Source organism: Epargyreus clarus, unplaced genomic scaffold, assembly GCF_041222505.1.
Source record: "Epargyreus clarus isolate Ecla_fem2 unplaced genomic scaffold, WU_Ecla_fem_2.2 ptg000026l, whole genome shotgun sequence".
NCBI lineage: Eukaryota > Metazoa > Arthropoda > Insecta > Lepidoptera > Hesperiidae > Epargyreus > Epargyreus clarus.
This window is the reverse complement of record NW_027332233.1, coordinates 10,234,689-10,247,671: the sequence shown is the minus strand read 5'-3', so window position 1 is coordinate 10,247,671 and position 12,983 is coordinate 10,234,689. Positions and strand designations below refer to the sequence as shown.

Genomic DNA, 12,983 nt, shown 5'->3' with positions numbered 1-12,983 from the left:
ACTTTTTTACGCAACTATTTCAATTCTCAAAACTGGGTACATTTTCTTGTTAGGAGTGAGTAATCTTTACTAATCTATGGGTACGGCATTCATTTTGTTATTTATAGCTTGGTTTTTGCATTTTACGGAGGCCAACATCCCTTCTTAGCGACAATAAGCGGTGAAAATTCAATGTGAAAAATAATTTTAAGAATCTTTAGGGGGAAGCTGCCCGATCTGACCTCTCATGGCCCCACCCTTGCTAGTCAGCAATGGTGGGGCCATGAGACACAATGGGTTGTACCAACAGAGACCTGTTGGTACGACCCATTGTGTCTCAGTTGAACAACAGTAGAGATTTAAATTCTAGTAAACAAAGAGGAATCGATTACCTATAGGTATCTGAATAAATTTTCAATTTAAAATGTATGCATAGATGATGTCAATTCGTTCACACATCGTTACCCACACGAAATGATGACTGATCCAGGATTGGAAAGAAATGCGGATTGTTTTTATTTTTCAATGTCGCTCATTATAGCGTCTAGACGGACGATGTTCGCCACAAATCTTGCCAGACAAGAATTGAAAGGACATTTCTAAATTCTATCTTTACGAACAATCGACGATTAAGTACCTACAATACCTACGATATAATTCAATAGAGTCCCTTTTCATTTTTCTATAGGAAATGGACAAATTACATGTTTTACGCAGCATCGTATTTTTTATAGAACTGAAAGAGCATAACAACATTTAATTGTAATTATGTATTATGATCGTTCATTCGTCCCCTTGATAGGGATATCGGTGGAAACCAATATCAATCCCAAAGAGATATTTAGTGTACCCGAAGTCAGGCACAGATGCGAAATTTGTTAATATTTTCGGGCAATAATTGTCTTCATCGATATAACTTTGATTGATTTGATATAACAGTGACAGCCTAGTGGTTAAGAAACTCGACCTCTCGCTCGAGGGGTCCGAGGTTCAAATCCCAGGCACGCACCTCTGATTTTTCGAAGTTATGTGCGTATTAGAAATTAATTATCATTTGCTTAAACGGTGAAGGGAAACATCGTGAGGAAACCTGCATACCTGAGAAATCTTTAAAAAAAAAAGTTTTCAAAGGTATGTGTAGTCTACCAATACGCACTAGGCCAGCGCGGTGGACTATGGCCTAATCCTTCTCACTCTGAGAGGAGACCCGTGCCCAGCAGTGGGACATTAATGGGTTGATGATGATGATATAACTTTGATACAGTTCAATCCCTTTTGAACAACCCCTACCTACTCCTGAAAACTATCATTGGTAACAACGGCCTCATTGCATAATGTTTGCACATTTTTTGATAATATTGGAGTAGCAGACGAGCATGCAGTCCACCAGATTGTAAGTAGCTACTGCCGGACATCTGTAAACAATCCCGGATAAGTAAGTTTGCCACCTTAGGTCGACCACAGATGCGCCGCTACCCCTAAGGAAAGTATGTATCCCATACCACACCCTTCATAACACTGCAGCGCTTAACATTGTGTTATTGGGTAGGAATAGGTATGGAGGTGGTACAGCCGGAGTCGTAAGTTCTACCACCCTTAAAACAACAACGTTATTTACAACTTAACTACATACAAGTCAAACAAAACACTATTCAAAAGATAAAGCACACTAATTGTATACAAGTACCTATTTGCGCACCGCAAGTAATTAAGATCGACCTGTATGAAGCTGCTAATTAGATTTTAACGAGGTCAATAACCAGTTTACGTTACAGTGTACGTCGGGGCAATTGACATTAACTTCTCAGTTCGAAGGTACTTCTGTGAATTGTGTAACTTGAGCACGAAAGATCAAAGTACCAACCCTTTCAGGGTACATCAATATCGTGTGTCATGAATATCTAATGCTGTGATATCTAGTGTATTAATTGGGTATCTTGTTAATATTATATTATGTTAGGGAACTTCCTCATGCTCTGTACCAGAATGGAATTATACAAGTACGTATAGAGTACCTATACGTACTTGTATAATTCCATTCTGGACAAAAACCTCTCTTAAAATAGGAGATTATGCTTAACTGGCCGGAGTTATGACTGCAATAGACAATTAAATTCGTGGAAAGACCACTTCCTATTTTTTTCATAGTCACTTCCACGCAGTGTAGCCAACCCTACAGTTTTAACCATAGATATATTATCCTACTGACGTAGAATATATCTATGGTTTTAACTGTAGATCTACAGTTTTTTGGAAGTTCTCCCAGTTTTTAGTTTAGGCCTCGGAATCTGCAGTTTTTTATATAAGATGCTAGCGGATTGATTTGACATAGTGTTTGAGACTTTTGACATTTAATTTGATTAAAACTTTTGTAATTACATGATTTTTTTACCACGCTTTTATTATATTCACCTGTATGTATGTACGGAATCTTTGAACTCGATTTTTACCCATTTTGAACGGTCCGATTAATTTAAAATTTTGAGAAATCCATGTTGAAATCTGTAGTCAACATGGAAATCGCTTATTTTATTTTGATTTAATTTATTGTTTAACTTACGTGTGTAAAATAATCATATTTTGCAGAAGTAAAATATATCAAAATATAGGTATCTAGTAGGTAGGTATGTACTAGTGCAGTGGACTTTACCTAAAACGCACTGAAAGATCTAAGTGTTTTAATTATTTTCTATAACAGTTTATTTTTTCTTCTAGATATCAGCAGTGGCCCATGAGGTGATTCTATCGCTGTCATTTGGGTTCTTCTACCCAGTGCTCTTGACAGAATTCGGGGTATTAGGACTCCTGCTGCTGCCCCTTACAGCCACGAGTGGTCTCCGGTTCCCGAATGCTTTCAATCTTTTTATGTGGCTAGCATTCTTTGTAGGCAATGGTATGTAACTTTTCCAATTTTAGTATAAATTATCTACTATTAAAATTAATTTACATAATACTATTATAAGTTAAAATTAATAAATACGGAAATAAATATAATTAAAAGATGGTGGAACTACATATATTATTAAAAATGGACCTACTTAAGGTGATAATAGTCAATTTATTATTATTTTCTTATGAACTATGTATTTGTGAGTTCCATTTGACCGTCCTTATCATATCAAAGATTAACGGCATATTTTCAAACATTAATGACAAAACAAAGAAACAAAGACGTTGGATAAACATATCGGTAGATACTTAGATATAGGTAATAACCGAACCTATCTTTGAGTTGCAGTAATACCTAGAACAATAATTTACTCCATTTAATATAATCATAACACCATTGGTCATATCAAATCGACATACACAAAGCAAGGAAAATAAACAGGTTACAATGATATACAGCAGAAACAATTAGATTTGCGTACGTATTGCGTGTTTCGCCCTGTATCAATTTATAATACGAAAATATTGTATGAGTAATAGTTATTACACACGTACATCCATATTGGGTAGGAATAACCTTACGATAGGATGATTTGTCACTGTCACTGTAGTTCCGGGACCAGAATAGGGCTACAGTATCTCCTGCTTGTCGTAAGAGGCGACTAAAAGGGGCCTCCGGGGTTGTGGGTCGTAAGAGTGGGAGCTCGAACCGCCCGGACAGCGACCCCGGGAAGGACGGCGGTATGTGTGGTCGCATACCGTTGTGCACACCAGACGGTGTGGCGAGCGTCACGCTCACCTGGGCGGAGCCCGATGGGGCAACGCGCTAAGAGGACTCCTCTCCTTCCTCTGGAGATCCCGGAGTCCTCTACGCAGCGCCGAGGACGGCCACCGGGGGGGTTTTAGTGCGGTAAGAGTCCCACATAACCCTGTGTCGCTCCCACGGCACCGGGTACCTTTTGAAGGTTTCCCCTTCGTTAACAAAAAAAAAGGTACAACTTTACGATACGATGATATGTCATACTTTTTGGTATTTATTATAGACAAGGATATAGGCAAGGGTTAAAGAATTACGGAATGTATAACGTATATTATTAAAAAATCCAATCTTAATTAATTTTGTCTACCAAAAGTTCGAAATTCGATATTTTTTCCGACCCACAATTTCAAATTTCAAACTGTGCCAGGGAAAAAATCTTCAAAAGAGCGGAAGTAGGTAACTAATTAGGTAATATAACGAGCATGACAAAGGCGACGTAATTAAACAAATAATGACCTGTTCATTAAATTTTTGGCAAATGGAGATATCCCGCCGGGTTGATCATGCCTGGAAGCGGCCGTGCTCCAACAATTTCAGTACCCTTACCATGAGTTACGTTTTGACAAATATGACTGTTTTGGTATTTGTTTACGTATTTGCCCATACAATTTCCAATCAGCGCCCCTAGCGGATTGTATCAGAACTATAGTGTCAGTAACGTAACATTAAATGTCTAAATTGACAAATGGCGTTTTGTTTTCTCTTTTTTGCGAACGTGTGAGGTAGACAATAAGACTTGAGCACTTACTTATTGTTACGTTTACTCAGTCTACTAAGCAAAAAGAACAGAATAATGGATTGAGTAAACGTAACGTAAAATTGTGGGATGTTTTGAAAACTCATGGTAAGGGTACATACAGGTCGGAATTTATATATGTACCTTACAAGATGTTAAGAAAACTTTGATAGCGTGATTCAGAAATTAATATATGATTAAATATTGCGTAGTTCGAATTTATTCATCCGTACCCCGTACTATTTACTGAAATATTTCGTATATTGCCTGAAATAACATCTCATTAGTACATACGGTATTACAACCGTGAAATAAGTAGGTACATAAAGATTACACCTTCTGTTTATAATTTCCATAAATGTTAAAATACTAGTAATATAACTAATTATTTACCATCATTATTTTCAGGACTTTTATGGAGTTTATACGCAATGGAGTACTTCGCACGAAAAAATTGCCCGCCTTCGGAAAATGATAGCTTTTTCATTCCAAAATCTTGGTCTTGTCCGGAAATTGTTTTAAAACCGAACTGGACTTTTGAAAACCCTTTGGACATATTTTACTAATGCAAAAGTGGGTAATTGAAATACTGTAAAAAAATGTTGATTAAATTGGACATGATAAAAGAAGAGTAAATAAATAAGGATATATCTATAATTATTATAGTTACTTATATTATCTGTAATACTCAAGTGTATCAGATTTCCAATAAATTGTTACGTTAAATATTTGTTTTCTATTTTCTCAATAATAATATGAAGGGAGGATAATAAACACGTCTAAAATTTCTATTATAAATTTATTTCCATAGCAAAAAATAGTACACTTAACATAAATGAACAAATTTTGTCAAAATTACTCAACCACGTATGTAAATTAATCAAATTTTTACTATACTATAATCTCAAAGAATAAAACGCTTGCTTTAGTAGTAGCGTCGAAGTATAAAAAAAACAAGTTAATAGCCGATAATGAACAACTAGCAATAGCTAGTTGTTCATTATCGGCTATTAACAGCCTACCTTATAGATTTTGCATAAAGCACAGATTCTCAAATAATATTCGTCTACAGCCCATACTTTCAAAGTCGATTATTTTCTTATCCCGATATTTTCAATTTCAGTTTTAGTCAAACAGGGTTGGAATAGTGACAAATATGCAATGCAGTGTAATAGATAGGTTTTGATTTTAATATGAAATATTAGAAAAATACAAATCAGCCTTCGCCCTCAAGACCACTTCAGCACCCCTCATTTTTATTTGCACTCACCCCTTTATGAAATACTACGTTAATTATACCAATCTATTATCTTATTTCTGCGCATGGCACCAAATTCGGGTTGAATATTTTTGGCATAATTTATCCTTAGTAACACTATTAGTTCGAATATATCTATGGCCACATACCTACTTAGCACATGAATATATAAAATACAAAAAATTCAATAACACTAAGGGGTAAAAGTGATATAAAAACTGTAACACTTATGAAGTACCATAATTTATAGAAATTAAAGTCAAACTAACATTCAAAAATATATTAAGGAATGTGACGCCCAAATAAAAAAGTATCCTGCTAATTGAAAGCGATTACACATATTTATCGAAAATAATAACAATAGTATTTCAGAAATATAATACTCATCACAATTATTACATTACATTAATACATAATAACGTGAAAATTTTAATACGAAAATTGTAATATATCATAATTTTAAAGTAATATAACACACCACATAAACACTCTTTAATATAACTCTTCATCAATTGTTGTTATAGTCCGCGCCAAACTTCTAGTCCACTCTGAAGTTGTTTCGCGCAGGTTTAGTTAGCATATACTCCGTAACGTTAGGGTAACTATGTACCCGTGGGCGAGAGCGGGCAGCGGACGGATGCCAGGAGGATCCCGCGCCGTCCTTATCCCGCTAATATCTGCAATTTGCTATTGCGACAAGGCTCTTTTCGATATTCGAAAGGGAGTAGGTGTTTGGCGCGAACTATAAGACGCTCCATAATCTTCACAGCCTTACTGACTAACACTAAATGCTACGAAATTGACTTATCTACTTGTAGTGAATAATTGGACAAGAGCTTTAAAAATGTTTTTAAAAACGTACGAAACGTTGTGCGTACGTAAAATTTGAGAAACAAATTTTACACAATCGTTTGCAGATCCCTTAAGAGATAATAATGTTCCTAATATAAAAAAGTGTATAATAATTCTTTCTATGTGTTTTTATTTATAAAATGGGCATCTGTAACCAATTCCATTTAAAACAGGTCTTCTACCCAGTGGCGGACTAAGGTCGGAGGCCCGAGGCGGAAATGATGAGTGAGGTCCGGGGCGGAATATTGAATGGAAGCCCCGGGCGGAAAGTTGAATTTGGAGGCCGCCAGTCTTATAATAGAGTCTCCTGTGTTATACAAATTTTTCACCAACAAATACGTATTTTAGTGATGATATCATAGTGATAGTTTGATGTTCACTAGCTTTTTTTAGACGAAGACACATTTCATATAGAAATTGATTGCATCTGTTTGGAGGCCCCCAAGGGATCATGCTGTACCCTTCCACCCCTCCTTAGTCCGCTAGTGCTTCTACCTGAATTCGATCACAGATACTTTCCCACTTTTGAGGACTAAGATAATTACCTCACATGTCTGCATACACAACTTTCCACTGAGTATTTCACGTTAGAAAAAGTTGGTGCTGTGGCTTAACCTTGGTCGAATTCAAACTTCCCAGTCCATACCCTTTCTTCCACCATTCCTTCATTGCTTGGGGATAGAGCTTGTATTAGACAGCAGGAGTGCGGTCCAACTCCTTGAACAGAGAACTCGACATCCTGTAAAATAAAACACTACTATTACAGAAATATAATAAACATTACACATTTCTTAATATCATTTGGCCACATAATCTATGAATATACAGAGCAACATATTGACATATTTAATTAAATGTAAATGCTAAGGTATTGTCCATTGAGGTTTAGGAAATATCGTGTTTTTAACCAGCTTTGTTAAGGCAGAAAAACATTATCTTTGTGTACGCCAACCAAACATGAAATACGTACATAATAAAACATACTTACTTGCTTATCATGTGTTTATAAATGTAGTGCGGAATTATGGTGATGTTTACAACAGATGGGCTTTCATCAATGACCTTAGATATCTCCTTATCTTTCATGCCGACCACATTTATTGTGTTAACCTCCAATAGTTGATGATCGGTAAGCAATCCATTGCGAGCGGCTGAGGAATCCTTCACCAAACCAACAATGTTTCCGTCTTTGAATTGGAATCCAATATGTCCAAGGGAATCCTTGTGAAGGGTTACAGTCCTCTCGAATGGCCTGAAATAATAACAGACTCATATGAAATTTATTAGTTGAACGATTTTTATTGATAGAATCTTGTCTGCTACCCTTCAAAAATGAAAAGAATTGAACTGAATAGTCATTGTGAAGTTAAGTAACTATTTTTCTTTATAATATTAACAACATAGGAAACAAGCATGTAAATAGCCACAGTCGCCCATGGATCCACCAGCCAATCACAGATGTATTAACATTCCTGTGGACTAGGACAATTGCCTGAGGTATGCCTGATGAGTGTGTAAAGGAGCTGGCACCCAAAGATGCTGATTTCAGGTTCAATTAGTAAATTACATCAAGTGTGTTGCTCTACCCATTTTCTAAATCACTTTCCACAACTTTATTTATAATAACCTCATTACAAATTCTTGCATTATCAGAAATTATGTAGAAACATGCGGTAAATTACGCATTTAATATAAAATTATCTGGGTGAGTCATTGGTGTACAATTACCATTTAACAAATGGCTTCAATTAAAAAAAAGTATTAAGCCATGTAAAAAGTTTATCTAATTAAGAAGCCATTAATAAGTTCAGATTCAGAATATTCAGAATATTTGAAGGTGGTAGAAGCCTTTGTGGTTCGACTCCGGCGGCACCACCGCCACGCCTATATCTGCCTAATAACAGTAGTGTTAGCTGCTGTGTTCTGTTTTGAAAGGCGTGGTAAGGGAGACAGACTTTTCCGAGGCATTCCAGCTTATTCCTCAGGGGTAGCGGCGCATCTATGGCCGACCTCAGGTAGGAATATCTAATCCTATCCGGGGTTGATTACTGATGCTCATGTGCGGCAGTAGTCACTTACCATCAGGTGGACTGCATGCTCGTCTGCTACTCTTATATTATAAAAAAAAATAATTCAAATGACATACCATGGCATGTGTGCACATAGTGGCGAATGGAAATGTTCTATACACTATTTTGTACTAGGAATACCCTAATAAAATTGCGAAACTTTTTACTATTGAAGATTCAATTTGTATTGATATTAATAATACTAATGATACGATTAATAATACGATGATACATAAATGATTACCTGTCACGGACTGCCATCACAATCCCATTAACTGGGGCTTTTTTCAGCAAAGCATGGCACTGTTCCATGCTCATTCCCGCGAGTGCAACATTGTTTATCTCCAGTATCTGATCTCCGAATCGCAGACCAGCGAGAGCGGCAGGGCTGCCAGCGCCAACATAGCACACAAACACTCCATTGTTCACCGAGTGGAGTCTCAAACCGCATTTGCCATCCCTATCCTTGCATAGCACCACTTGTCTTATGGCCTGGGTGACAGTAGCTTTGGCCAAAGTAGTGGACTGAGCTGACAATGGTGCCACAACGTTGCTGACTGTACCATGTTGGACCTACAAACATGAGTCAAGTTATAATGTGTTTGTTTGGAGACATTATAATTTCAAAGATAAATAATGTACAGTCATTTCTATAAAGTATTACAGTTACAAACTAACTGTATAAGAACATTGTATAACAAACAATGCATGTGCTAATTGTTTGCATAGCTTACTATGTTATGAGTTTGAATTATCTTCATGCAGATAAATTGGCGTTTTAGATTGTAGAATGTATGAGTAATATTTACTTATTTACTTCATTGCTGCAATGGGCCAAAGAGGATTTTGGCTTTAAAAACTAACAAATTTACTTAATTACTATATTCGAAAGTTTAATTCGTGTGATTCACACCAATGACTGGTTATAATGTGGTTAGGTTTTATTGCACCATAATTATTGAAGCAATATGTCAGACATCTAACCACGTCATAATTATACCAATTTTTTTTTCAGTACCAGTTGTTGTGATAGTTTTTTTAACTCTACAGTCTTTTTACATTCTCTCTAAATAGAATGACTTTTGAATCATTCCGCTTAGATAGAAATGTATGTATTTGTACACGTTACAAATTTGCAACAAAGAGACAATGCTCCCTTATATTTTGAGTATTCCCCTCAACAGAAATAGAGATAGTTTTATACAATGCTTTGTAACAAAGGAGCAATGGATACCAACCGTCTGCACCTGATACTCGGGCATGTTCCGTGCAATCACATCAGATGAGAGCTCGAGGCCCATGTAGTCCTGTAGGGCAGGGTACATGGTCCGTGGGGCAGTTGGTGGTGCATGTTGTGGGTGCTGAGGGTGTTGCGGGTATTGTGGAGGCTGCTGGTAAGCCGGCGCCTGGTGCTGAGCCATCTGCGCCCGCGCCATATTGTCCACCTTCATATCCTCCAGCGACGGATACAGAGACATGGTGACCTTAAAAGAAGGAGTCCTATTAAAATATTAGCTAACTGGTTGAAACTCGAACTCTCAATCGAGAGTCGAAGTTCTAATTTCAAGCACGCCCCTCTAATGGTTTGTATTCCATGATAAAAGCGTGGTGAAAAATAATGATCACTTGTTATAACTGTGACGGAAAACATTTATTGGAAAAAATATATTCAAAAAGGCGTGTAAAGTCTACCAATTCGAACCTGGCCAGCGAGGTGGAATATAGCCTAAACCCGTGCCCAGCTAGAACAATAATGAAATTACGATACACACGCGCAAATATCATATGCCTACCACTAAATTACATACCTAAATAACGTATTTTATTGTGCGATAGGTAAATTAGTAGTTGCAAGGAAACCTATTGAAATCTTGCACAAATAAGTTTAATGTGTTACTCACCTATAACTCCTATAAGCACACAAAAATTATATCCAAAGAAATATAACAGCACAAGTTTAATATAATAGAGAACAGGCACGGCAAAGCACTCTGAAACACAATAATATCTGCGTTTATGGCTTATAGTTATGAGTCAATAGCAATCCGGGAATTGCCCATTGACCAAATTGACCAATGATGAACGGGCCAAGGATCAAGATATTATTGTCAACACACTTTGTCCTGTTTGTCAGTCAAAACAGTGTTGCCGCTGGTTAATTTTTAAGTTGCCGAATATATTAAAATAAATTGCCGAATATATTATACCACATTATTATTATTTAAAGGACTCGCCTTAAATTATTTAACTAAAATTAATCGCAATATAAAACTGACACTATTGAGATAAACTTCATGAGCTTTCACATATTTTTAAATTTCTGTGATAGAATCTAAATTCAATGTAAAATATATAGTTTTCACAAGTTTTTTTTTGTTTAATTATAGGAACGTCAAGTTTAATTTTTTTCTATATTATGTTGCGAGCTATTGGTTACTCTTTACTCTTTGCGAGCTATATAACTGTAGCAAGTTCCAACAGGGAATATGCACATTTTTATTTTATTATTTTAAACCACTTATCACATCGTTTTGACATAGTAAAAAATATAAACAATTTTATTAGTGTTTGAAATATTTTTTTAAAAATTATTTAAAGTATCAATAAAATTTGACACATTTGAACGCCGCCATTTTACGCGCTCTTTGAATTACGTCACGTCGCGTGATTTGTATTGATATTGATGATAACTGTATACACATAAAGGTATTATTAAACTTTTTCAGGTTTCATCGCTATTTACATCATGGGAAAGGCTAAATAACCACTTTATAAATATTTCCTAGAGTTATTGTGCAAAACCACTACTATAAATACATTATATAGTGTTTTTTCTGTTGCAAAATATGCGAAAATACGAAAAATGTGGTGCAAGATTATAGGAAACAGATAAAGTATCTCCAAAATCGCATTAACATTTGCATTTACTATGGCAAACAATTTTAGGTAAATAATTTTAAAATATTGCATTGTTCATCTTCTTCGTTAGGTACTTATCGACTTCTATATCAAACACTATTATTTGGAACACACAAAATGCATTATATTATAATCTATTATAATATTATTAAGATAGGTGACGATAGGTGATAGGTTGAAGGTGGTAGAACCCTTTGTGGTTCGACTCCGGCGGCACCACCGCCACACCTATTTATACCTAATAACTGTTCCGGTTTAAAGGGTGTGGTAAGGGAGACAGACTTTTCCGAGGCGTTCCAGCTTAGTCCTCAGGGGTAGCGGCGCATCTGTGGCCTACCTTAGGTGGGAATATCTAATCCTATCTGGGGTTGATTACAGATGTCCATGGGCGACAGTAGCCACTTACCATCAGGTGGACTGTATGCTCGTCTGCTACTCCTATATTAAAAAAAAAGAAAAAAAGAAGGATATTAACAAAATAAGTTATGATCAGTTAAATATATCTGAATCGACCTATGCATAAAAACCAGTTTATTCATTTTGCATATTTTAGGTAAATAGTCCGATTGTGCTTTGACAAAACTACTTTCAATCATTGTTCTTGGTTATTCCTAATAATACTATGTAGAAAAATCGCACTAGGTAATAAATAACACTGTAGGAATATAGACAAACACAATTTTTCTCTCAAATAGTTTGAATATCGACGCCGATAAACATCGTAACACGCTATGTGACGTCATTTTTCGATTCGACCAATGGGAATGCGTTTTGCAAATATGAATTTCGCTCGCATAATATACGATTTTTGATTAAAGTATTAAGCAATTTAATAAGAAATAAAGAAAAAATAATGGTTTAGATATAATTTCAGGACCGTAATGTGCCGAGGAAAAAAATAACAAGCAAATCTAAATCACATGCATATTCCCTATTATCGAAGTAATCGGCAATTGTAGTTCTTATGGCAACATTTCATAAAAGTAGAATGTCAATTGTCAATGGTTTTTGTAAATCAAGTGAACAATTGAATTACAGCTTACTATAGTTAGGATTGCTTCCTTCGTGTGCACTTTAGACTTCTCCATATCTGTTTCTTATCAATCTTATTTTTATAACAGCAATATAATATAGGTTGCCAAAAAAAATATATATATTTACTGGAATGTTAGGTTTACATTCTCGCCGAGTAGGCCCAAGTAAATAAATAACTCATTGCTGACCGCTCTCCGTGATGAAGGTCTGGTGTGGATTTTTCAGCGCAAATCAAAGGATTACGCGTATACCTCCTGCGCGGAATTTAAATACTCGTTATTGTTCAACGAGATACTCGGCTGATTGCTAGGGATTATCTAAATTGGGCATTATTCCTCATTTTGCTTAAAACAAAAAAGTGAAACTTCAAATGTCACATTTATTGTCATTGTCAAACATGTTTTTGAGAGAAAGTTGATAGGTTTT

At 35.8% G+C, this 12,983-nt stretch overlaps 2 protein-coding genes across 4 annotated transcripts in view; one reads left to right on the top strand and one right to left on the bottom strand.

Annotated features, from left to right (window-relative positions):
- LOC140753453 (sterol O-acyltransferase 2) overlaps positions 1 to 5,144 on the top strand; it is a 37,728-nt gene extending 32,584 nt beyond the window's left edge. For all 3 annotated transcript variants that reach the window (XM_073088058.1, XM_073088056.1, XM_073088057.1), the window contains 2 exons: positions 2,695 to 2,872; positions 4,833 to 5,144. In XM_073088058.1, coding sequence (XP_072944159.1) covers positions 2,695 to 2,872; positions 4,833 to 4,990 — 336 coding nt within the window. In that variant the 3' untranslated portion in view covers positions 4,991 to 5,144. The remainder of the gene's footprint in view (positions 1 to 2,694; positions 2,873 to 4,832) is intronic.
- Positions 5,145 to 6,949: 1,805 nt separating this feature from the next.
- LOC140753127 (syntenin-1) lies at positions 6,950 to 10,726 on the bottom strand. The gene is made up of 5 exons (XM_073087520.1): positions 10,505 to 10,726; positions 9,842 to 10,087; positions 8,848 to 9,176; positions 7,523 to 7,786; positions 6,950 to 7,273 (listed from the first exon to the last, which is right to left on the bottom strand). The coding sequence occupies exons 2-5, from the start codon at positions 10,079 to 10,081 to the stop codon at positions 7,225 to 7,227; spliced, it is 882 nt and encodes a 293-aa protein (XP_072943621.1). The 5' UTR covers positions 10,082 to 10,087; positions 10,505 to 10,726; the 3' UTR covers positions 6,950 to 7,224.
- Positions 10,727 to 12,983: the final 2,257 nt, after the last annotated feature.